The sequence below is a fragment of the Crinia signifera genome, chromosome 4, assembly GCF_055691185.1.
Source record: "Crinia signifera chromosome 4, ASM5569118v1, whole genome shotgun sequence".
NCBI lineage: Eukaryota > Metazoa > Chordata > Amphibia > Anura > Myobatrachidae > Crinia > Crinia signifera.
In genome coordinates, this window is record NC_139220.1 from 173,761,014 (window position 1) to 173,788,973 (window position 27,960).

At 43.0% G+C, this 27,960-nt stretch overlaps 1 protein-coding gene across 4 annotated transcripts in view; it reads left to right on the forward strand.

The window, feature by feature from the left end:
* Positions 1-27,960, forward strand: part of RELN (reelin) — a 479,555-nt gene that overhangs the window by 279,906 nt on the left and 171,689 nt on the right. For all 4 annotated transcript variants that reach the window (XM_083183017.1, XM_083183019.1, XM_083183018.1 and 1 more), the window contains exons 13-19: positions 8,268-8,380; positions 14,911-15,119; positions 19,759-19,887; positions 21,151-21,260; positions 23,527-23,593; positions 24,093-24,326; positions 25,530-25,691. In XM_083183017.1, coding sequence (XP_083039143.1) covers positions 8,268-8,380; positions 14,911-15,119; positions 19,759-19,887; positions 21,151-21,260; positions 23,527-23,593; positions 24,093-24,326; positions 25,530-25,691 — 1,024 coding nt within the window. The remainder of the gene's footprint in view (positions 1-8,267; positions 8,381-14,910; positions 15,120-19,758; positions 19,888-21,150; positions 21,261-23,526; positions 23,594-24,092; positions 24,327-25,529; positions 25,692-27,960) is intronic.

A 27,960-nucleotide genomic window follows, 5' to 3' on the forward strand; every position in this document is an offset into this window, starting at 1 on the left:
TAGAATACACATCTTCGTAAATTTCCCCTTATGAGTGGAACTCATAAGCTACAGATGGAGCCGGGCTCCCTCTTGCTGGTGAATCGCCAGACTGTCACCGCTGGCGATCCACCAGCAGCCCGGCTCTCCATCTGACTGAGACGCGCATGCGTCATGCGCATGCACGTCTCAGTTTCCATGCGGCGGGGCGGCGGGAACCTGTCCATCTCCGCTTCAGGGAGGCGGACAGGGTTAGGGGGGGTGCGGGGAGGCGGTAGGGACCCCAGGTGACCACCGACAAGCCGGCGGGGACACAGGGGAAGCATCTCGTGCGCGCGCATCCCCTTTCGCAGATACAGATGGCGGGTGGCGGGGGATGGCGGCTGGCGTCGTCATCGCCATCCACTGCAAAGACAATCCCGGCTCCATCTGTACATAGATAATAAAAAAAAAAAAACATTTCTTCAACTATTACTGTAATTGCTGCAAGTTTGTAGTGCTCTTTGACATTGCCATTAGAGTATTCTTACCTTCTCACCAGAAATATCATTGAAACATAAAATTTGACAGCAAAAAAGAATCACTTGGCCCATCTAGTCTGCAACTTTTTAACATTGAAGTAACTTCTACCCCACTTGATCCTTAATTATTTATAAAGATATGTCTATTTCAAGCAAGTACTGACTCAGCCTCAACCACCTCTAGCAGGAGGTTATTCAACTTGTCCACTACCCTTTTTGTGAAGTGATTTTTCCTTAAATTTCCTATAACCCTACCTCCCTCCAGTTTAAGCACATGTGCTCAAGTTCTTATACGTCTCTTCCTCAGAAGAATGTTTCCTTGTTAAGGCCCATACACACTGGGCAACTTTGAGCTGAAAGCCACTCAAAACAGTAAGTTTGAGCGGCTTTCAGCTCAAAGCTGCCCAGTGTGTATGGCCTTGCACTGAGCGCTGCTGCGTGCTCCCGCATCATCACGGGAAATCCGCTCATCTGCTGGTAATACCAGGGAGTACCCTGGGTACAGCTGTCCCGGGCCCCGGTCTCTGGAGGGTCCTGGGCCACAGCCCCCCCCCCCCCCCCCCCCCCACACACACACATACCCAGCCTCCCTCACCCAGCGGGCAGGCACGCACAATACACAGTGCAGCCTGCAGAGCGCCGAGCCTAGGACACCGAGGGGCTCGGCGCTCTGCAGGCTGCACTGTGCCGTATGCGCTCCGGACCTGACAGGGGAAACTGAAGGAGCCGGATGACATTGCCGCGACATGATGGTAAGTAATGGGGACGGGGTAGGCGGGGTGCTGGCGGGGGGGGGGGGTGCGGCCAGAGGTATGGCGCTGTAGGTCAGTCCCAGGCCCCAATATTTCTAGTGGCTTCCCTGCACATGTTGCAGCTCTTTCAGAAGGGCCAGGGAGTGATGGCATGAAACATGTCATCATGTCCCTAGGAATAGCCTCTAGCATAGGCGAATCTAGAATTATGGTAATGGGTGGTCCCAGATCTAGACATAATAGGAGGGGGACCTTTGCGCGGCGTAGCCGCGTGGCAAAAAGGGGTGTGTGGCCTCATGGGAAGGAGGCATGGCATCACAAAAAGGGGTGTGGTATTACACTTTAGACCATACACAGTAATGCCCATTACACATTTTAGCAAACTCCGTAATACCCATTACACATAAAGCCACACGTCATAATGCCAATTACACATAAGGCCACACACCATAATGCCCATTACACATTGTGCCACACATCATGATGCCCATTACATACTATATAACAAACCGTAATGCCCATTACATATTTGCCACATAAGTGCTGCTTACCTACGTGCTCATTGCTATGGGGTTCTTGCTTGATGGCACCATAGTACCCATTACACATGATGCCGCACACCATAGTACCCATTACACATGATGCTGCACACCATAGTACCCATTACACATGATGCCGCACACCATAGTACCCTTTACACATGATGCTGCACACATAATGCCCCTTACACATGATGCTGCACACCATAATGCCCCTTACACATTAAGCCACACATTATGCGTAATGCCCCCACATACCACCACTTGTAGCATCCCTCAAGCAATGCCCCCAAAAGTGCCACTTACTGTCAATTTTTATATGAGCCTTCGCTGCTGCTGCAGGGAGAGGTACAGCTGCTTCTATGGGGAGAGGAACAGAGCGCAGCGCAGAGCAAGCTCCCACTCCCCTCCTGGTGTCCCCTCTAGCCGAGTGGACATTTGAAATATTGTGCACGCTGTTGTTGTGCGTGACGTCGGGGGAGCACGCCGGGTGCCGGCACCACATGATTAAAGGGGGGGCGGGCTGAGGTGAAAGCGGGGAGAAGAATTGGAGCGGAAGCTGCAGGGGTGACAGTCATTGACAGCTGGGCAGAGAGCAGGGGGCTGCCCGGCTGTATTCAGAGCACTGCAGGTCACAGCTGTTTGAAATAATACCCCTTTCACAACAGAAAATGCAGGGATTTACCCGGGAATATGGTCCCAGGATCATGCAGGGACATTCCCAGGCTGACCCCTTATACACCAGCTAGTCCCTGCATTTTCTGGTGTGTGGGGGAGAGACAACCACTCCCCTCTCCCTACCCCCCTTTAACGAACCAGCTATATCTTCGGAACCAACTGACCCATGATTTTGGTCCCGTGAAACTGGGCTGTTTGGTTCCAGAGAAATCTGCCCTCAAAGAACATAAACAGTCATGAAATTACATTTAAGAAATAAAAAAAAAAAAAAACAGTTTAACCTCAGTATCCCTGGAACCAATTAACCCATATGGATCAGATTGAAGGCCCAGCGAGATCAACCTCGAGCTTCAGTGATGCCGAAGGGGGAACTGGCAGCCGTTGAACTGGGTGGGGGTCGGAATTAGCGGGTCCCATGTTATCCTATAGGGAAAACGTTCCAGCTTAGCCTGGCAGTATCTCCGGTTCCCAGAGGGCTAGAGACACGGGGCTGGGCTCATTGGAAAGCTCTATCTCTCATCTACAAAACGGTGCACCCCTGGACCACCCCCTAGATTCGCCTATGGCCCCTACACCACCTCTATAGGTTTCTCTCGAGAATAAAGCAAAGAATACAGCTAGATGCAAAACACTGCAGGGGTTCCCAAACATTTTTGAATCATGGCGCCCTAGAGCATCAAAATATTTTCTGGCACCCCTAGGCCAAATGCTTCTTATCGAGAAATTCAGAAAAAAAAATATTAAATTAAGTACATTGTGTTTATTTGTCACAATTATCTGGTGAGGGACCGGATTTGCTTCGGTTTGTCCACATAAATTATGATTGGCAGCCACAAGCACTGGTTTTGCCTGTTACATTGACCATAAATAATATGAATTGATCCTGGTCCACCAACCCAAGGCACCCCTGCAAGTGTCCTGAGGCACCCCAGGGTGCCTAGGCACACAGTTTGGGAACCACTGATGTACAGTATTTGTGACTTAAAATGATCATGGGTTCTTTGTGAATGTCTGTGGTTCCAGTTCATGTGATTGCAGGATTCTGAGGTTTGCCAGGTTTAAATGCAACTACCCTTTGTGGTGTAAATTGTGGAAATGATTGCATACAGTAGTGATGTCTTGTACTGCATTTTTTGATAAGGACAAATATGAGAACTATAACTAGCACGAAAGCATTCATATTATGTTTAATTAAATAGTTAAATTGAATTAACATATCTTAATAACAGGGTTGATTGGTATTTATTTATGTTAATATGTCAACTCAGATTTAGTTAATACTTTTGATCAAATGTAGAATGATCATCCAGCTTTTCTTTTTGTCTGCTGTATTCACTGTGAAAACATGTTTACCTAGTAAATGCTGGCAATTCATCTGCTGGAGGCATTTGTCAGTAGTGAGATTAGTTCCAGGACCTTGCAGGCCACAGGAAAAGTAGCTCACATGAACCACAGGTCTACTTAGCTGGTTAAAAACCTGGGAGAACAACAGGAAAAGGGTTTCCTAGCTTTGTGAATCTGTTAATGGAAATTGTTAACAGATACAGAATCATTCTGTAATTAAGCAGTCTTTGCTTTCCGAAAATATCATTTGACTCACGTTTCACCTTTAGATTCAAATCATATTTTCTTCAGAGGAAATGTGCTACAATTTGATCTATTGTTTTTTATTTGTTAGATGCTGTTGTCTAAGGACAATGGGCCTTATTCTGGTTGGAGCGGCCGGGCCGTACGCGTACGTCCCGGGATTTTTTATGATCTGCGCATGCATACATTCGCTAATGCGCAGGCGCGAACGCTCCAAAATGCTTACGGACAGGCCTCTACGTGCGAAAAAACCTATACGCGAGTGTACGGGCATTGGGGGCGGCATAGGGGCGTGAAGAGGGGAGCGGCCGAAATAATGAGGGAAAATGGGCGTTGTTTTGGAACGTACGCACGTTTGGCCGCTACGATCAGAATAAGGCCCAATGGGCCTTATTCTGGTTGGAGCGGCCAAACGTGCGTACGTTCCAAAACAACGTACGCTATCCGTACGCGGCCGTTGGGGTTAAGTCCACCCACAACTCAGCCGCATACGTACGGCCAGAAACAACGTCGAAGGGGAGTGGCGTACAAATGTGCGTACGCCAACGTACACGGACGGGCCAGCCCTTACACTCCGACAACTGGCGTACAATTGAGCGTACACCACCGTTTACGGACGTCTCTCGTCCGTCTTCCCACCGACTTCTTGCGGCTATCCGAGCGTACGCCAGCTTGCACGGACGGGTCCCTATTGTTTTCAATGGAAAAGTCAGCTTATGTCACCGCTCGTGAGAGTGAGCGTACGTCCGTGTACGCTGACATACCCTTCACATATATGGACCTGCAAATCTTGCCTTTCAACTCTAATTATGAAAATTAATTAATTGATTGAATTAATTAATGTGAAAAATAGTGGCCATGGGCTTAAAACATTGCTGAAACATCCTTTGTAGGTGTTAGATGTGGTTTATGTTATTGTATCCTAAATACAAAACCTATGTTTGTATTAGAGTGAACACGTTGACACATGTCGACTTGTGTAGATTGAGTGTGCTACTGTGTAAAGTCTATGAAAGCACGTAGTGAATGTGTATAACTGTTTAACAAATACCTACCTTAGCATATATAAGCAGGTCTTACAAAGATTCTTACCTTAAATTAAACAAACCTTTAAATGTAGAGAAGTTTCGAAAGATAAGCTTTCAATGTGTTTGAGTGCTGTGTGTAGGCTTGCAGGTAGTGAAATCATGGTTTGGACTTAATAGACTGCAGCATTGGTTATTACATTCAGGTGTATGTGTTTGGTAGTAATCAGCGTAAATTAGCAAATCCAGGCGCACGCTGGCATGCGGTATCTGTAGGGGTGGTTTGAGATGGCGGTTTGCGGCCGCCTGTTTTGTGTCCGAAATGAACGGTGCCTTAGTCGATCGTGCGGTAGTAGCACCGCTCATTTTTGGTGCACACCCCCGTGTACGCCCATATTTACGCCCATTTTCCCTCATTATTTCGGCCGCTCCCCTCTTCACGCCCCTATGCCGCCCCCAATGCCCGTACACTCGCGTATAGGTTTTTTCGCACGTAGAGGCCCGTCCGTTAGCGTTTTGGAGCGTTCGCGCCTGCGCATTAGCGAATGTACGCATGCGCAGATCATAAAAAATCCCGGGACGTACGCGTACGGCCCGGCCGCTCCAACCAGAATAAGGGCCAATATCACTGTCACCCAATTATTTGGAAAGACAAATGTTATGTGATAGGGTCAGAAATGTAAGCATCGATGCCTCTACTTGAATTCTACCACAACATACTTACAGATGTGTACACATACATCTTGGTTTTATTGTGCCATGTATGGCACAATTTGGCACACCTTGGACTTTGCAAAAGTCACATTTGTGATGAAAAATGTGCTTCTCTAATCTATTACTTTATACAAATTCTACTGCTGCAAAAAAAAATTAGAATCCATCTCCTTGCTACATTTGGAAAAACAGATAAGCTGTTTTTTTACATGTTGTGACAAATTGAGAAAAAAAGCCAAGATGTATGTGGACATACTGTATCTGTACCTACTTTTTATCCTGGGGGTATGGGAAGGGCGGTCATGTGTGGAATGGTGAAACAATTCATAATGAATCCAGTCATCACGCCCCCACCAGACCAACTTCACAAGAATAGTGAGATTTTGACCACCTTTCTGTCCTGGGAGGATTTGGTAGTTATCTTGGATGAATTTAGGTAGCTGGCATTGCTGAACTAAATCCCCTCTCTTTCTCACTATGAGAAAGTGGTGCCCAGTTGTTCCATAAAACTGGCAATATTTAAAAAGGCATCAGCATAATTATTAAGTGCCACAATTCTTAAAAAGCCCATCAAATTAACAGACGCTGAAATAATAATAATGCAGCATTATCTGTATAATTTGTAGTGGTGACTCCAGAGGTTGGGCTGCAGCACAGTCCAGAATTCAAATGGGGAGACACGCCCACTCCTAGTAAGTCAGTTAGGAAAGGCAGTTGGTGGCAGTTGCTGTGCCTCCCCTATTTGAATTTTGAATTGTGCTGCAGCCGCCCCCCCCCCCCCCTTGAGTCACAACTGATAATTTGTAACAGTCCAGACATTCTTGTATTATATCAAATATAGAATACAGAGAGAACAATTACCTCATATAGGCCCTTATTCTGGTTGGTGCGGTAATGTCCACGTGCGTTCGGGCCGCCAATGGTTTGTGTCTGCGCATGTGCAGAGGCATATCTGCGCATGTGTGAACGGAACGCACGTCCAAATTCCGCATGAAATGTGTACACTACGAACAGGGGGTGAAGAGGGGCGTGAAGGGCTATTTGGGCTCATTACCATATGCATACGCCCCGTGTTTCATGGGCGTTCCTATGAAAACGCTGGGCGTACGTATGGTAATGCGGCAGTGGCGCACGTGTAGGAGGCGGACATATGACATTGCCGGATGTCAGCTGCCCACCCAGATCCCTGCTTTTGCACGGAGAAATGCCCGTGTGGTCTGAGGTTGTGGGAGCTGCCGGACCACTCGGTCCTGCATTCGATGGTCTGCGACCATCGAATGATGGGGGAGGTTCCCTGAGATGGAGGAGGTGTATTCATGAGAAATACACTTGCGGTCCGTGCGGACAGCTTCTTAACGCGTTCGGACGGAGTTGGTGATCCGTATGGAAGGCGGGGTTTCGGACGCACGGTCCTGGCCGCATATTCGGATCCGGCCGCACCGATCAGAATAAGGGCCATAGTTTTATTGTGTGTTAAACACAAAGGTGTATTAGAGTTGCAGTCTTTTTTATGTTATTTTAATTAAGCCCTATCATACTGCAAATTATTTGTGCCTATCAATTCCTTAGATCTTAGTGGGCTTGGAATGCAAATGTAAGCCACGTACAGTGAGAGTATCTTATGATTTAATAGTTGTGGACACAACCACAGATACATTAATGTGGGTGCTGTAGGTTTATTGCAATAATATGCGATAATGAAAGGAGACGGACAATGATTACCATGCGATTACCTCCTGCGATGCCACGATCATGCCCCCAAATATACAGTGAGGGAGTATAGCAGTGCCCCTATAGCATCTAAGCATGCTCAACGTATCAGCAGTACAGAGTAGGCTTAAAAATCTCTTTGTGACTGGCTGGTAACACACATTATATGCAGTTCAGCTGGTAATTATTTAATTTAGATTTCCATTTGGACTGTTGCAAGAAAAAAGATTCCATTTAATTTTGAAGGGAGGATATCGAGTTTGTATGAATGAATCTATATTTAGATAACTTTTTTATTTAATTAAATATTATAGTATGATATGACTTTTGCATAATAACTGTCAAGACACCTATTGACACTTGTGCATAAAATAATTATGGTAATTACATTTTGTACAGATACGATAATGTAACTTTAGCATTTATTGCCATCATCCTGTCATCAGGAACATACTGTAGTGTATATCATTTACAGATTCATTGCTGCAAATACTGTATATATCTAATCTTTTGATTTTGGTGTGCTCCACAAGCCACAGAACTAACTCATAAGCATTCATCAATATAGTTGTTGACAATCTTTTCTGAGTGTAACCTCTCTATTAGTAAATTAGTAGTTGGTGACAAATAAATTGATTACAATAAAACACAGTACCCATCGACTGTCCTGCTTTTGGAATGTAAAATAATAAGGTGCTTACTCTAAAATATTAATTATCTGTATGGAAACGTGTATGACTATTAAATTAATTTACTGTTTAGGTGGGCTGTGCAGTCCAGGGGAATCCCATGAGAATGATGTCATCCTTTACGCACAGGTTGATGGGAAAAAGGAACACATTGTTATGGATACACTTTCCTATTCATCCTACAAGGTATTCGTGCAAGAAAGTATATTGAAATATCTATGAAATAATATTGTGACTTTTTTATTGTGTTTCCAGACAATTATAGTGTTGGAAATAATAGGTTAATACCATCTATAGTACATCTTACATTTAAAATACATGTATGTGAAAAGTGATGGTAAGAGGGTGTTTAATAGGTGACTAAGCATTGCTGTCCATTCTGTAACTGTATTGTCAGAGTTTCTTTTGTTGTAGTGTGTTTGTATAGCCATTGTTATTGCTTTTATTGATAATGGCAACCTCCACAGTAAATACCTTATTCGCAGTCTGGATTGCCTCAATCAAGCTTTTTCAAATGCAACAGTAATGCTGTTAATAGAATATAAAAACTTGCTGCCCTAGATATTTTGCTACCATGGAGAATATAAATGGAACTTCGCAAATCATTTTTCTAAAAAAAACATAGAAGTAGAAGTCTAAGGAATTGAGTGTATCTGCACATAGGGCCTAATTCAGATGTGGTCATTGCAATTGCTGTTGCTGTTTTTTGCCTTTTGCAATTGCAATTATATGCTAATATATGCAGAAGCCAACCTAAGCATAGGGATGCCCACTAGTCCATGGGGTACAATTTTTGATACATTGGTACCATCAGCACAAATCAGATCACGTTGCAACACACTCACTGCACGTGTGCACTGCAGCTCAAATGCATGCGCAATAAGTAACCATCTTCCGATTTGCATAAAATAGCCGCTTTGTGACCGCATCTGAATATGGCCTACATACACAATAAACACTTCCATGTGTTCAGTGCCCAAACGGGTCTCAATAAATATTTGCATTGTTGTATCTACAAAACTCAGTAATGTCTGCATTGCAGCTACTCTACTGTAACCTACGTTAAAATTGATAGAATACCTCTGGTTGACCTTTCACTAAGCTGTATGTAAAACCTTTAATTACGCAAATCATAAACTCAGCAAGCAAGAACGACATATTTTTGACAGACTATTTCATGTACATCTCAAAATCAATGACTATTATTGATTGAAGATGTTAAACAGTGGGAGTGTCACGAAATGGGTGTGTGGAATCAGTCGTGACTGGAGTGGTCAGATGGTGGATTGATGGAGTGGTGCGGACCTCAGGAAGAGAGGCGTGACCAGCCGGAGATGGGTTAACACAAACAGGTTTATTGAAGGAACTCATATAACAGATAATGTAACCAGGATCAATACTTCTTGATTGGACAAATAATAACTAGATGCAAGTCTCTGATAAATAACAAGTAACAAAAGATAGCAGTCCTTTGCAAAAATAAACAAGATGGCAGTCCGTTCAAAATAAACAAGATATGTGCCGGTAGTTCTGGGAGGATAAGGCAATGTTCAGGATTTGAGTTTAGAGAAAAGGATACCTGAAGATTGGACGATTGGCTGACTGAAGATTGGACGATTGGATGACTGAAGATTGGACGATTGGATGACTGAAGATTGGACGGCTGGATGACTGAAGATTGGACGGCTGGATGACTGAAGATTGGACGGCTGGATGACTGAAGATTGGATGATTGGATGACTGAAGATTGGATGGCTGGATGACTGAAGATTGGATGGCTGGATGACTGAAGATTGGATGGCTGGGATCAGGATACAGCTGAATGACAGGATTACTGGAAGATTACAGCAGAGACGTAGCACACAATAGCTGGATGCAGCTTGTAGCAGGCAGGTCAGGAAACTGGTATCAGGACAGGGTAGTGACTTGGTGTTGACACAGGAACAGGTGACGGAGATAACAGAACTGAAATGGCTGACTTGGCATATAACAAATAACTGAAGAAAACCGAGTATAAACACAGGAACTAGATGAGCAGGAACTGGAGCAGGAATTGGACCATTTGTGGACCAGACCGGGAGCGCTGGACCAGCCGGACAAGCAGAGCCTCTGGGAGCTGAACGCTGAAGACTCACGCAGGGATTCCAGGAAGCAGGCTTGAACTGCACAGAACATCCAGCACATGCAGCAGGAAGACAAGTTGCTGAAGTCAGTTCTGCCTCTGTGAGCAGGATATTTATCCCCCCTGCCTTGTATTGATTGGAGGAAATGACAGAGGGCAATCTGCAATCTGAGGCAGGAATCCAGAATACTTCAGTCTGAACTAAACAGGTGAGCCACATGGAACAGGAGAGCAAAGGGTTACAGGTGATTCCAGCTTCTGCCAGGATTTCTATCAGGTGCAATCAATCAATGAACCAGCAATACACAGACTGTCTGGCAGCATGAATGGAGTCAGACTGAGACACAGAGCAGAATCACCATACGGGTAAGCTTGACTAAGCAGATCTGTGACATTACCCCCTCCTTCAGGGTGGACTCCGGACACCTATGCCAGAACCTTCTTTGGAAGGGAGCTCAAGGTTAACGACGATGCTTCTTTTTCTTAGATGAATGCTTTGATTTTTTTGAGGAAGGTGAAGCTTTAGGTTCTGCAAAACAGGCACCAGAGAGCACAGGACCTCCCAGGAAGGGAGTGACATCATAATCAGAATCATACTCTGAATTTGAGTCTTGGTCTAAGGTCAGGATTGAAGACCTCTCAGTTGAATTGAAACTCCCTGAAGGACCACTGAGGTAGCATGAAGCGGAAGATCCAATACATATGGTGGGTATTGACGGGGCAGATTGCTTTTCAGAAGATGATCCTGGAGAATTGGACAGTCCAGAGGAACCAACACAATGGGTGGACATGGATGTGTACCCAATTCTAACGTCCATAGATTTGGGCATCAATAGACAATTTTTTGAAACTTTGGAGGTTCTAAGGCATTGTTGAGATGGCGCACAATCTTGGATGGATGGCAAAGAATGGTTGGTTTTGGCCACCGGATGACTTTTAACTGTAGTGGTGGAGGAATTCTTACAGGGAGTCTTTGAACCGAACCTTTCCACTACGGCCTTGGAGAAGGATGTCAGATCTCGAAGTCTGGAGTCGTTAGATTCATAAAGCGGACAAGCCCACTCCAAAGCTTCTCCTTTAAATGACAAAAACAGGTAACTGACGATGTTGGCTAGCGTGAGACCAGATGAAGGTTCGGTTTCCAATATAGACAAATATTGGTTCACCAGGGCTTCATAATGGACAAGATCCCCATCAAAATAGATGGGCGAATATTCTCTGCTTGAATCTTGAAATGGTTTTGATGGAATTGGGGCTTTGGAAGGCTTCAGCTGATCAAGAATCTTGGACTTTTTAGGAAAAACTGGAACCACGGAAGCCTCAGACACGGCGGGCACATTGAGTGTTTTGTGCATGGCAGACCCCTCGGATGCCTTGGGCAAGGCAGTCTGCACTGGAATAACTGGAACAACCTCAGGCCCGGAGGCCAGGGCAGGTGTGTCCTCAGGCCCGGAGGCCAGGGCAGGTGTGTCCTCAGGCCCGGAGGCCAGGGCAGGTGTGTCCTCAGACCCGGAGGCCAGGGCAGAAGTGTCCTCAGGCCCGGAGGCCAAGGCAGAAGTGTCCTCAGGCCCAGAGGCCAGGGCAGAAGTGTCCTCAGGCCCAGAGGCCAGGGCAGAAGTGTCCTCAGGCCCAGAGGCCAGGGCAGAGGTGCCCTCAGGCCCGGAGGCCAGGGCAGAAGTGTCCGACTCTCCTCCAGGGTCTCTGGTATACAGGACCCCCTCCTGGGACTGGACACTTGGAATTTCCCCCTCTTGGAGCTCGACACCTGGAATATCCCCCTTCTGGGACTGGACACCTGGATTCACCCCTACTTGGGACTGGACACTTGAAATCCCATTTTGGGGCTGGACACAGAAAGCCCTCTTCTGGGACTGGAGACAGTGAACCCCCTCTTGGGGCAGGAGACTTTGAACCCCCTCTTGGGGCAGGAGACTTTGAACCCCCTCCTGGGGCTGGAGACTGAGAGCCCCCTCCTGGGGCTGGAGACTGAGAGCCCCCTCCTGGGGCTGGAGATTGAGAGCCCCCTCCTGGGGCTGGAGACTGAGAGCCCTCTCCTGGGGCTGGAGACTGAGAGCCCCCTCCTGGGGCTGGAGACTGAGAGCCCCCTCCTGGGGCTGGAGACTGAGAGCCCCCTCCTGGGGCTGGAGACTGAGAGCCCCCTCCTGGGGCTGGAGACTGAGAGCCCCCTCCTGGGGCTGAAGATTCTGGACCCCCTTCTGGGGCTGGATACAGCAGACCCCTTCTTGAGACTGGAGAGGCTGAACTCCCCTCTGGGGCTGAAAAGGCTGAACCCCCTCTTGGGGCTGGAGACGGGATACTCGTTCTGAATCTTTAGCACAAGATACCTCTGCTGGGGCTGCGGTATTGGACAACCCTCCTGAGGTTGATGAGACGGACACATGCTTTTGGGCAGAAAATCCTGAGACTCCACCTCCAGTAATGGATACAGGAACCTTCCCAGGAGCTCTGTGGACAGCAGTAAAACCGTGTTTGGCCAAGATGATCTTTGTTCTAGGGCCCCAAGTATTAACTCGGGTTTCTTTCTGAGCTGTAACGGGAGGAATCTCCCCATTTCTGGGCAGACGGAGAGAACAATCTTCTATGAAATGGTCTGAACCACCACAATAGAAGCACAGGTCTAGCTGCCTGCGCCGCTGACGTTCCTCCTCAGACAGCTGGGCTCGTGGTCTGCTTTGTGGTATGTCCTTACAAGGCTTATGAGAGGACTTCTCAGGAGTACTTGGAAGTGTAGTGGAAGTTCCTTTGCGCACAGTTCCACTGGAAAGGGGTACCAAAGAACTGTCCAATATGGCGGAGACTACAGAAAAAAATTTAGATGGTAATTCCTGTAGTTTATTCAGTAACTGGTGTAAAACCTTAAATGTCTCTGATTCTGGCTCTTTAAAGGTCCAAGCAGAACCAGATTGCAGATGGCAAAGTAACGGACTTATGACAGACCCACTGTCCGCAGAAGCCTCATCGTCCTCCTTTGGAGTAGCCAGGTAGTCAGGGGGTAGAGGTGAAGAGGCCAAATGACATGCGGCTGCAGATGTGACACGTGAGGATTCATTAGCCGGCAAGGATTGCTGCAGCTTGCAAGAACAACCAGATAAGTCTTGCCAGAACTTTGTGAGTAAGAACTGAAGATCAATCTGTCTCTCCATGCTGGTACTGTGATCTAGACAACCCACACTTCTCACACTCGGATCGCTGACCAAGTCCATGGGACTTCAGCAAACTGTCACGAAATGGGTGTGTGGAATCAGTCGTGACTGGAGTGGTCAGATGGTGGATTGATGGAGTGGTGCGGACCTCAGGAAGAGAGGCGTGACCAGCCGGAGATGGGTTAACACAAACAGGTTTATTGAAGGAACTCATATAACAGATAATGTAACCAGGATCAATACTTCTTGATTGGACAAATAATAACTAGATGCAAGTCTCTGATAAATAACAAGTAACAAAAGATAGCAGTCCTTTGCAAAAATAAACAAGATGGCAGTCCGTTCAAAATAAACAAGATATGTGCCGGTAGTTCTGGGAGGATAAGGCAATGTTCAGGATTTGAGTTTAGAGAAAAGGATACCTGAAGATTGGACGATTGGCTGACTGAAGATTGGACGATTGGATGACTGAAGATTGGACGATTGGATGACTGAAGATTGGACGGCTGGATGACTGAAGATTGGACGGCTGGATGACTGAAGATTGGATGATTGGATGACTGAAGATTGGATGGCTGGATGACTGAAGATTGGATGGCTGGATGACTGAAGATTGGATGGCTGGGATCAGGATACAGCTGAATGACAGGATTACTGGAAGATTACAGCAGAGACGTAGCACACAATAGCTGGATGCAGCTTGTAGCAGGCAGGTCAGGAAACTGGTATCAGGACAGGGTAGTGACTTGGTGTTGACACAGGAACAGGTGACGGAGATAACAGAACTGAAATGGCTGACTTGGCATATAACAAATAACTGAAGAAAACCGAGTATAAACACAGGAACTAGATGAGCAGGAACTGGAGCAGGAATTGGACCATTTGTGGACCAGACCGGGAGCGCTGGACCAGCCGGACAAGCAGAGCCTCTGGGAGCTGAACGCTGAAGACTCACGCAGGGATTCCAGGAAGCAGGCTTGAACTGCACAGAACATCCAGCACATGCAGCAGGAAGACAAGTTGCTGAAGTCAGTTCTGCCTCTGTGAGCAGGATATTTATCCCCCCTGCCTTGTATTGATTGGAGGAAATGACAGAGGGCAATCTGCAATCTGAGGCAGGAATCCAGAATACTTCAGTCTGAACTAAACAGGTGAGCCACATGGAACAGGAGAGCAAAGGGCTACAGGTGATTCCAGCTTCTGCCAGGATTTCTATCAGGTGCAATCAATCAATGAACCAGCAATACACAGACTGTCTGGCAGCATGAATGGAGTCAGACTGAGACACAGAGCAGAATCACCATACAGGTAAGCTTGACTAAGCAGATCTGTGACAGGGAGATAATTTAACATCTATGTGCATTGTAGTTGATATATTGCTTTGATCTATTTATTTTTCCTACTAAGTTATTATTCCTTGTTCTTTTAAGGTTCCCTCTCTAGTTTCTACTGTCATAAGTCCAGAACTGCAGACTCCAGCCACTAGATTTTGTCTCAAGCAAAATAGTCACCGAGGACAAAATGTAAACGTCTGGGCCGTGGACTTTTTCCATACTCTTCCTGTTCTACCTGCCACTGAATCCCACATGATACAGTTTTCTATCAATCTTGGCTGTGGATCCCATCAACCCGGAAACAGGTACATCAATGACACATAGGCACATATTGCTTTAGTAAGAATAATCTGTCATTTAAGTCACTCATAGAATCTTAGTAGAAATGTGTCCACCAGTAATATCAGTGCTCATTTGCTACAGATCAGCTGACATTTCTGCTATTCACAGAATTGGATGAAAGTGAAAGTGTCCTACTAATTAATCCTGCTGGCTTCTTTTGCATGATGCCCTTTAAACATCTTAGGAACTCCCATGGTGGGCAGAAGGCTTTCCTGTCAGGGATACATGGAGTAAAAGGGCACAGTCTGTCTATAGACTGAATGAATGATAAGTACTGATTGGAAAAACATAAATTGACTTTAATATTCAGTGAAATGTTTAAATATGCTAAATACATGTGTGACTGCTTATGTAGCTTTGAGGATGTTGCCTCAGTTGAAAGCAATTAAAGTCATGTAGAAAGTGCAGTGCAAGGCCATTATGTGTGTCTGTGTGTAAGCTCTCCAGTGAGTTCACGTTTGCCCATAAACACACCTCCTCCTACAGTAGTACAATAGCAAGGTTACCGCATCTGGTCCTGGAGGCCGTTCTGTTCTTGCAGATGTACAGTGCCCTTGGTTTGTATAGATAGACTACATACATCTGTCCCACATGCCACTCACTGAATGATGAGTCTAATATTTAATAGCCCAAGGGATGTACTGTAGTTTGATATGATATCAATGATATGTAATATTATTTTATGTTTTGTGTGCATATCTGGTCACCATACAATTAAAGAATTTACGTTGACAAACACAGGTAAAATAAACACAATAACTGAAATCCTCAGATTGGGTAATGCCAAACGCCATGCAAATGTGAAATCGTGCTTAAAATGCCCAACATACAACATGATTTTGTGCATATTTGCCATTATGGTCTTCTTACTTGTAATAACCTGTATTATTAACACTCAACCAACAATGAACCTGATTTACTGAGTGCAAGGTGACTTAGATGTAGCACAACTATCACTTTTATACACTGTGATTTGCTGAAAGTGCGCCAAGAATTAAACCAAAGCACATTGTTTTACTAAGGAAGATAGCAGCATGGGCCTCATCCAGACCTGGTTGTCTTTATGAGAAATTTTGCAAAAGTACAACTGGCGGAGGTAGTTTGCTGGGAGACAGCCCAGCACATGGCAAGGATGCCCCACTCGCTGGGTCCCTCCTTGTGATGTACCTACAAAAATTTGCACTCTTTGATTTTTGGAGATCTGCGACTAGGTCTGAATCAGGCCCCATTTACAGAGAAGCTGAAGTTTGGACTATCTGATGAGTGAAGTAATACCTGTGGCAATTGATGGATTTTTGCATATGAGTGGAAGCAAGAGTATTGCAATGCGTTGAAGGGGTATATATATATATATATATAAAGCATTTTTAGGGCAGTTCCTTGCTTTATGAAGAAAGTGAATTATGTACATAAGGCCAGATATACCAAGCTTTTAAAAGGGAAGCGGTACATCTGTCAGAACAGACCCTGGCCCCAAGGTCGACAGGGTTAAAGGTCAACATGGGTCAAGGTCGACATGACTTAAGGTTGACATGGGCCAAGGTCGACATGGGTTTAGGTCAACAGTCATTAGGTCGACATGAGTTTTTCACTTTTTTTTTTTACCCGAATGTCGACACAGTCGGAGTTGAACCACAGCCGCTCGCTTCGCTCGCAATGCTTCGGGCACGGTGCCTCGCTGCGCTTGGCACACTATTTTATTCTCCCACCACGCCCTAGTGGATATTAGGGCATGAAATACCGTCTGTTGGCACATGTTGGCTCAAGAAACTGTGAAAACCTCATGTCGACCTAATGACTGTCGACCTAAACCCATGTCGACATTGGTACATGTCGACCTTAAGTCATGTCGACCTTGACCCATGTCGACCTTTAACCCTGTCGACCTTGGGGCCAGTTGACCTTCCGGGGTCGACCTAATGACTGTCGACCTAAGTCTGATCTGACAGATGACCGTTTCCCTTTAAAAGTGATAAAGTGGACAGTGAATAATTACCAGCCATTCAGCTCCTAGCTGTCGATTTACAGTATGTATTTGAAAAACTTAGTTATAAGCTGCAACAGGCTAGTATATAGTCTTGGTATTTAATAGCTACACCTCATATATAAATATCTAATTATAATATTGCATGCATGTATATATAATGTATCATTTAATATTATTTCTAAAATATGAAATATAGTAGATGAATCAAAAGAAGGAATTTTACTAACCTTAAATCTGTGCCTTGGATATTACCAATAGATAAAACCCATAGGAAAATACATTTCTAGAGCCACTTGTTGTGCTATACTCACATTTAAAAGAAAAATGTTTCATTTCAAATAAGCATTCTGAATATACTGTAGTTGTTAAAGAACATGGGACATTTCTATGTATGCCACATGTGAAAGTATAATAGAGTATGTCCTTCTTTAGCATACTGGAACATTCTCAGTAGGCATAGCTTGATGTCAATAATCCCTTTCAATTGCTTGGATTTATTGCACACAGTGACACTGCTGCAGAGTATTGAAACCCATCAGTAACCCTTTTAACAGTGTGTGTATCCACACACGCACTGGTATACACACACTTATCCTGGTGGCTTCTTTTTGTGTGACTTTAGTAAAAGCAAACAATTAGTGAAACAATCAATGATATGCAATACAATAATGTCATGCTTAAAAGCTGTTTTGGAGTTAAGGTGCCCATACACGCTCCGATCCCAGCGTGCGTTCTGGGCAACAATAGCATCCATCACATCGCATTGCATGCCTTGTGCATGCAATGCGATGTGATGAGATGAAAAGCAAGTACAAAAAGTATGTGCAGCACATACTGTACTTTTTGTACTGAACGATGAGGTGCCGCGGGAGCGCGCACCTCAAAGCACACATTGCACCCCCGGGAATCGGAGCGTGTATGGGCTCCTTTACAACTCAAAAAAGCATGTTATTTTTATCGTCATGGGATTAATTAGTGTAGTTAGCTACCTAGAATAAAAGGGATGATTATCAACAGACACTATTTATAGCCTCCTTTATTTACTATATTGTATTCTTTCTATATCAATCATGCAAACAATTAAAAACTCATTATTTAACAATTACATTGTGTTTTAGCTTATTTAAATGTTCAGTTAGTCATGAGAGTGCAGATGCATTGTGGCTGTGTATGACATGTCTCAGGCTTGAGTGACTTTATTAAAGTGATTAAAATGCACCCAGAAAAATATAGGGGCAGATGTTTTCTAATGACAGTTAGGAGCTGACTGGCTGCTGCGTTATCACCTGCCAATTTATTACTTCACCAGGGTTAATACATCTGCCCCACATTATACTATATTAAGTACAACCAAGAAAAACAGCGTTAACATGGTAAATTTACTTAAAATGTATTTTACCCAGTATATGAAAAAATAACAAAATGTAGCAGAAATATAATAAGAAATTGTGACTTGTTTTATTCCCATAACAGTTAAACAGCCGTAGCTAAACAATCTTAATAATCTTAAACAATTTTGTACAATAAATGTATTGAATAATAACCCTTTGTATTGGATTATAGTCCAGAAAACAGACAACAAAAAAACTGTGGTTTAGACAAATTGTTTAAATCTGTTGGATTATTCAAAATAATATTTGTATCTATTTCCCAGCATTTCTGATCAATTGGTTGATTATCATTTTCATCCCATACATTACTAGAAATTTGTTCCAATAGCCAGATTGGACAGATAATCTTAAAATGTGTTCTCAGTTAAAGAATCTTATTCTGGTCCACACGCAACGCTGCAAATTTTGCAATAGCCATATTGGACAGATAATCTTAAAATATGTTCCCAGTTAAAGGACCTTATTCTGGTCCACACGCAACGCAACGCTCTAAGTTGTACAAAGAGGAGAGAGGATGAAAATTCTGTGAAATATTTTCGTTTGCTTGACCATGGACTTTTGCATGTTTTATCGTGTACTTTGACAACCAAAAAATGAACTGACAGTCACCCCTCCAAAAATGTACACTTATAATGAAAGGGGAAACAAAGGTGGATCTCAAAGAACATTTCAGTTCTATACCACACCCTGTTCAGCACAAAATTAGATTCACAAAATTTGTTAAAGCTTTTTATGTATTTTAGGAAGAAAACGAAAAACATCATTTAATGAACAGTGGGGGGTGAAGAGCGTTGGACTTTTAATGTTCAGTGTGCGCCTTCAGATTTTTAGAGAGGCGACATGCACTCGCACATCCGGTGATGTCAGCTGCCCACCCAAGACAGCAGCGTCACTGCCTAATTTCCATGGCAATTTGCCATAGTTTTTATGGGAAAACCCATGAAACGCTGGGAGTTCCCATGGGCGCCTCGCCACCGCCCCACATCCCCCGCCCGCACTGGTGGGTGCAAATGGGTTGGTGAACTAGCAGTTTGCCATGTCTGTTCTCACCCAGCATATGAACACGCGCAGAAATGCGCATGCACTGTAGTAAAATATCGGTCCCCTGTGCGGATGCGCGGGGGACCGAGCACATTAGAATAACCTCCAATATGTATTTTATTATTATTATTATTTATTATTCAGTTTAAAGATGTATTTTAATTTGCATTGCATGTCTTACAGTGTTAGCTTGGAATTTTCAACTAACCATGGCCGGACCTGGTCTCTGCTGCATTCTGAATGTCTACCTGAGCTTTGTGCTGGACCCCATCTCCCACACAGCACTATCTACTCGTCTGATAACTACAGTGGGTAAGAGCAACCTGGAGAATTTTTCTATGCGTTAATAGTGGGAAGAGATAAGCCAATCATTCAGACAGATTTATTCTGACATTCATATAAAAGAAAATGTGATTTTCAAAAACATTTTCATAGCAAAAATCACCTATTTAAATGGTATTACAGTTCTGATTGAGACTTATACAAATCTAGAAACTAGAAAATTCCCGATGGGAAACTGTTTAAATATTGTTTAAGTTCTACAGTATTTAATGAGAGCATACTGTTCTACAGTATTTAATGAGAGCAGAAGAATACATTCTATTGATCTCTAAATCTATCCAATAAAGGGTGTAATGGAGCTGCTGCATATGGCCAGTGGCAGCAGATTTTCCTACCAAGTCTGCTGTGTGTACAGTATGTCTGTGGATCTAAGTGCTCAATCATCACCCCATAGTGGTAAACTGGTAAGTGGGTTGCCATGATCATTAGGCCTGCATATTTTTAATGCATTGTACTACATACATTGCAATTTGGGCAGACTATAGGTTGTTGCATGAGAATTAAGGGCTGACAACAACTGCTCTTAAATCATACATTTTTAAACCTACCAGAAATCCTGTGTTTGTCCGTGATCATGGGGAACGGTGGAACATAGGATCTTATGTTATAGGACCTGTCACCCTTATTTCACAGTGAGACGAAATTGAAGATTAGCATGCTCTCACATCCTGATGATCATACTCTTCCTACTATACTGCTGCACACTGCCTGTTAGTTTATGGGGGATATGCAATCTTCCGCCGCTATTTCCGACGTGGGAAATAGCGGCGGCTCCCTATTCAATGCTGTAATTAACGACAGCATTAATGCGGGATGGCGGCAGAACGGGCCCGACTTTAGAAGCTGTCAGGCCTGTTCTGCCGATAACGGCCGTGGATTGACGTTATCTGGGCCGCAGATCGACAATCCACGGCCATTTTCGCGGCCATGCCCCCTTTGCGCCCATCGGCAGGCGGGACATTGAATCCCGTCTGTCGTTATGCGGTCGATCTGACCGCAAACGGGCCTGGATCACGGCTGTCGGCGGGTATCGAAAGCCTTGATCCAACATTGCATACCCCCCTATAACTCTAAAGTAAATATGCTGAATATTTAAGTATTTTATCAATTAAGCTAACTCCTGATTTTACTCCATAACAGAACTCTACTTTCAAAGTCTGGTTACCTAAATATAAACTTGTTTTATGCAGTCATGTATTATTTAATGTTATACACATCATCTTTTTTATGCAGGTGGAGTAGAATTACTATTCCTCTTCCCAATGCAGCACTGACCAGAGATACAAGAATACGGTGGCGACAGAATGGTCCAGTTGCGGGGAACATGTGGGCACTTGACAATAGTTAGTATTCACATTTCAACCCAAAGGCATATGCAGAAAAGGATGCTGCTTGTTATATAGCATTTAATTGTAACAGTTACAGCAATGTTATCATTTATATAGTGTAGATGCTATATTAATATTTATATGTGTATTTGTATAAACAATTTTCAGATGGTGCAGTGTTTTATTCTGTATTATGTCAAAACCTCACCTGTAGGAGGGTATTCAATGAAGTCCCTTTTTTTCAGCTGGCCTAAAAAAAATTTCCCCATAGTATTCAATCGAAGGCATCTTTGCCCGTTTTGGAGTTCTTTTTGCCCATGCCTTTTCACTTTTTTAATTGGCAAACACAGCCCAAAAAATCAATCAGAAATGGCCTTCAAATTCAACCAAAAATGGTCGAAAACACGTGGATCAGTGGCGAATTCAAAGATTCATGAGGTTTATGTCCGTGCTGCTTCTTTCGATCAGTCAAAAAATCAGCATGAGCATTGAATAGGGCGAATCCAGATCGCACTGAAAAAAGTCGAGAATTGCATATTTTTCACCTGGCAAAAAATCCGGCAATAATTGAATAACCCCTTGGAGATGTTGCCCAAAGCAACCAATCAGATTAAATTTATCATTTATCTAGCACCTTCTCTAAAGTAATAGCTAGAATCTGATTGGTGCTATGGGCAACATCTCCACTTCTATAAATCCGTACTTTAGTAAATATACCCCTTAGCGTGATAGCTTCCAATCTGTTTTTCTATCCTAGCTATAGATTATTAAACCGGTATCACATATTTTTAATACTGTATCTAGAGACAAAGTTTTACAAGGCTGCACTACAGAAAAGAACCTTATGACAGGCTGCGCAAACTTAATAAATTGTTCTGCGACACGGTTTTATACTTCAGTAGTTAGAGGCGAATGTAACAACAGGAGGCGAAGCAACAGTGTGTCTGTTGCCAGCTTCTGATATCATGCCGCCAGCTGAGCTGCTGATTACGGAGGTGGGGTGTGAATTCAATAAAAGGCATCTGCTCTTTTGATATACATACAGCCATGGAATGCTTTGTGCAGTTTATTAGATAAGTGCTTTATGTGACTGCTTTGGCATGTTGTGTTTTAGACACCTATCTGTCTGCAACAATCCATGTTATGCACAGTATTATATATATATGGCATATAATCCGCTCAGCCTTACTGGTTTCTGTGAATGTTTGTGGCCACATATTCAATCAGAGTGATAGTACATATCATGCCAAATTGTAACAATTGTCAATGCAAGATAGTATAATAAATTGTATCTGAAATGCATGGCTCACTAAGGGCCTGATTCAGACCTGTTTTCTAGGTTGCGTATGTGCGAAGTGCGTATGTGCGAACCCTAGCGAACAGGTAAATGTCGCCCTCTCCCCCCCCCAACAAAAACGACTCCCCGCATTTTCAATCAAAGGGATTTGTATGCTTACACATCGCCTTGCATGCGGCCGGAAAATCATTCCCGTTCACAGATAAAAGTCAGACTGAACTGACTTCTATCCTGGCTGGATATCGCCGAATTCATGACATCATGTGACGTCAGCCGCCCCCGCCCTGAGGGGGCATCGACACGTCTGCATTTGTAGGGAGACGTCCAGAATTTGTATGGGCTCGCCCATAAAACGCTGGCCATTCCCCTGCTCCAGCCCCCGCCCGCCCCTTTTCACCTGTATATGGTGCTATGGAACCATTGTGGTATCTTAAAAATAGAAACAATAAAATATTTGACACCCGGTATAATGTCAGGGGCGTAATAAGAACTGACAGGGACAAATGTATAACAAAGGAGACAACATTTCCACTGGGAAAGATAACATATAGCATATAAAAACACTTAAAAGTCTCAATGCCAAGTATTATTTTCAGAGAAAGGTAATTTATCTGTCTGTTATTAGTTAAGCTTTTGTTGTAATCCCAGAATGATTTTCTATCTTTCATAGGACCTTAGATCAGCACACTTTCAGGTATACTTATTTGCCATGTAATTCAGTAACCTCTACTAAACAACTTGCCAGTGGGGATGAGTGTCTTAGATCGTCAGTAATTTAAGGTGTTACAAGGGTCAGTGGTGTGTTAAACAGATTTATTGGTCCTAGAGTGTCCCTGTTAATCTGAAAGGCAATGTGGATCCATTACATTCAGTAGGCTTAGCATAGCTTTACTCTCATGGCATGAGTTTCCCAATTGTAATCAGAGTACAGATGTTTATCTCTCCACAAATCAACTGGGCTTCTAAATGAATTTTCTGTTACAGTTTATATTGGACCTTCCTGCCTGAAATTCTGCTCTGGTCGAGGACAATGCACAAGAACTGGCTGCAAGTGAGTGTCACATATATCTTGCAAATACCTCATCTGCTGCTGGTTGTACTCATTACTATAGTCTGTCTGGCCTCCCACATGACACTTTATCTGGGAGTGATGAGATTTCACTGTATTGATTTTTGCAATGTTCTTTATTGTCTAATCATTCTTGTCATATTCTATGTTTCAATCACTTTGAAAATATGAAGGGCTATATATCTTAAAAACTGCTGTTGTGCGCTCCTCATTTGGATCCCTTGCTCCCTTTACATTTTCATTTGAATCTACTGATTGTCATGTACGTATATCTGTGTAGTTGATGACCTTTTATCGTTTGTGTCAAGTGGTTCGATATCTATACATTAAAATTTAATTTTTTTTTCATGTATGTTGGTCTGGAGAACTCACAGAGCCAAATCCTTTGCCTTTGAGCAGTTTGGAGATTGGGGGCTATGCTCTCAAGTTGTTTTATATTTCTAGATGGTTTCTGAATTTTATTAATTGGTTTACATTTTAGGTGTGAGCCAGGCTTTTCTGGACCTGCTTGCGAAATGGCTTCCCATACCTTCCCTGTGTTTATATCAGAAAGCTTTACAAGTTCCAGACTCTCTTCCTACCACAACTTTTACTCTATCCGTGGTGCTGAAGTTAGCTTTGGTTGTGGCGTGCTTGCCAGTGGCAAAGCTTTGATCTTTAACAAGGATGGGAGGAGACAGCTGATTACTACCTTCCTTGACAGCTCACAGTCCAGGTGAGCTATTTATTTATTAACAGTTTATTATATAGCGCATACATATTCCGCAGCGCTTTACAGAGGATATTTGACCATTCATATCAGTCCCTGCCCCAGTGGAGCTTACAATCTATATTCCCTACCACATGTACACGCACACACAGACATTCTAGGGTTAATGTCGTGGGGGAGCCAATTAGCCTACCAGTATGTTTTTGGATTGTGGGAGGAAACCGAAGTACCCGGAGGAAACCCACGCAAGTACGGGGAGAATATACAAACTCCGCACAGCAAGAGCAATGGTGGGAATCGAACCCATGACCTCAGCGCTGTGAGGCAGTAATGCTAACCATTACACCGACCGAGTTATAAAGAATAGAGTTTTCATACAGTACTTTCCTAATTCAATGCTGCTCAGTTTGTCTGCAATAGCTCCGTTAATCAATGGTGTACAGAAAAGTTGAGTATGCAGAGGTGATTATTATTATTATTATTATTATCAATAATAATAATAACAATAATAAGAAGAAGAATCTGAGATAGTTCAGTCAATAAGCAAGGATATTAGAGGTATATGTTGAGTATGCAGGTATGGCAGCCTGGCTATAATTACCATATGTACCGTCTATATGAATGGATAGAAAACAGGTTATAAATATTTGATCAACATTATATTAAGCTCATGAATTTATGTTCCTTTACTATGTGACGTAGCATCAAACAATATGTCCCATGATATCCCTAGGCAATTACAGTATATACTGGTTTTCATGTTAAATATAGTCATTTCTGCAGGGAGGTTCCCCAGTGGAACATTTGCACAAGATTTGTGCATTTGCATTAGTCTATTTATAATCATGTACACTGCAAAACGGGCTCTAACAATTAATTACGTTCTTATGTTCCACCGTAAAATTTGGCAATACAGTGTATTATACTGTATGTTATATATTAGTCAAGAGCCAGTAACAACTGTATTTCATGTATTGTAAAAATGACCAGGTCATTTCATTGTTCCCACTGAATAAAATATTATTAAAACAAACACATACGCCATTAAGAATGAAGCACGTATCTTTAATAGGATTCTTTTTGGAAGGTACAATGCATTGTTCCTATGGACTGCAGTTTATTTAGGATCTCAGGATAAGAAATCCCAAAGCAAAGTTACAATGAGGTATTTTAAGATCAAAGTACAGTACTTCTACTTTTTATCCACAGATTTCTTCAATTTACTTTACGGATTGGAAGTAAATCTGTTCTAAGTACGTGCAAAGCCCCCGACAAGCCCGGAGAAGGTGTCTTACTCCACTACTCTCATGACAATGGTATCACTTGGAAACTGATGGAGCACTATTTTTATCTCAACTATCACGAGCCGAGGTATGTAGTGGGCATTTATGTCATTCTGATGTATGCAGCTGTTGGAACAATCTACAATTCATTGGTGGAGACACAAAAAGATTATTCAATTGTGATTCATTTTAGGCTTGAAATGTGCTGCAGTAGACAACAAGGACAGTTTTATTGAATCTTAAATTATTAATATCATCAAATATAAATAAAACTAGCAGCCAGTTACTTTTTCTTAACTAATTGTGTTATGACTGATATACAGTAACACGGATTTAAAATATGGCTTTTATGAATAAAATGCATTTAGGGCTAAGGCATTCTATTTATATTAAAGCATCAGAAATATAACAATGTGTAAAGCTGACACCACATTGATGCCTACATTATTTGGTTATCTTCATCACATTCTAACTCATGAAGCAATACAGTTGTGGTTAGTATGGGAATATGTATTTTCTAGAAATCATTTTTTTGTTTGTTATGTGACTGTACAGGCTGTGTGCATAGTTAGGCTATTTATTCCTGTGAGTGCCAACATTGCTGTGAGAGATCCTCAAAATATCTGCTATAAATGCCAGCGTCGCTCACAGCGACTGTTCTTTTAATGTAAATAAATACAAATACAGCCAAGTAAATGAATTGAAGTCTAGTTAAATACTGCACCCAAAAAAGGAACAGTCCCTGTGAGCGACGCTGGCATTTTTAGCCGATATTTTAAGGCTCTCTCACAGCAAAGTTGGCACTCAAAGGGTTAATGTTTCCGGTTCCTGATTTCTTATACGTTTGAATCCTTCAGACCAAACCACACACCCTCAGCAAAATGTTGCCACACACGCAGAGCTGTCAGGCTTGTTCCATGAGACTGTTCTACCCCCTCTATATTGCTAGAGGATTAGCATACAGAAATGAGCTTGACAGAATGACTAGGGCAGAAGATAATCCAAATGTTAAACAGTGCTTAAAAACTGCTTTTCTTCTGGTAGAGTTTAGCTTGTCTAAGGTTTGCAAGATCATGATGCATCATGTTTATAAGTAGCAATTTCATAAACAATATACAAATGAAAAAAATCCTGAAATAGTTTTTTATAACAGCCACTAAACAGCTTTGTCTACAGTAGTTCTGTTTACTTCCCAAATGACTACATTGATCAAAGATTTATAAATGCAAATCTTCCAAGATTTGCAAATGTGTGCTCTGAGTAATCCAAGATCTTGCGCCTTATCAAAACAATGGGAAAATATCTTCACAAGAAAAATGGTTTTCATGTTCCGGAGCAGTGTAATAGACTGAATTTAAATAATAAAACATATTGAAAATGAAGTATTTTATTATTTTTAGAATAGTCTACTAAGCTATAATGTATAAAAAAAATTATATATGGCAAGAACTACTGTTTTCTATCTTTTATATTCCACTGTGCAGGTTTGAAATATTGGGGGGAGGGGCCAGTACTGTGTGTTTATCAAAGGTTTCTAGACCTGCTTCAAAATAAATCCACGGTATGGATTTCTGGATTTATAAAAAGGGGCACAACCAATGATGCTTAACAGAGAGTAGTCTGTTTTACATCCTGCATGAGATCCTGTTAGGATTTTGTGTATAAATTGGTTTTAAAGAGTGCTGAGGTAACCCTTATAACCAGTGGCCGGATTGGGAATTTGGAAGTGAAGTTATGGACACCTTGAACCCCTGATATTTAGTGCTTTTGATAACATGGAAATTAGATAAACCTGTGTTCTTTTTCTCCAATGTCCATCTGCCTCTTCCCTATATTTGTTTTATTATACATTTCCGTAACCTCTTATGGGGCACATATATCATTCAATATTTGTGGCTTATTCCATGAAAACAGCCATTTTCAGGGTTAGCCGCAAATATCCACAAAATGTAAGAAGGTGGTCCCTCCATTGCTGCCGACAACCGCATCACCCATGAGTTTCTATGGGGGATGCGATACTGCCAAATTTACAGATATCCGGAATGCGGTAGCCCATTGTAGCCTATGAGCTGCGAGACGCACTGAGAGTTTCCACAGAATCCACCCCAGAAGTAGCCGCTGTGCATTGCTGTCTGGTTTAACCGCACATGAGCAGCTCACCCAGAAGCCAGCATGGCACATTGCAGGGACGGCCTTTATCTGCTCAGCAATACATGCTGCCAATGGGATTGCATATTGCAATGTGATCCTGGGTGGTAACATCCCTACTAGATTGAAAATGCAATCCATAATAAATGGACCCATAGTCTTTATCCCTCTTTAAAGCTGTACTTTTCACTTCCTCCACCTCTCGCTCT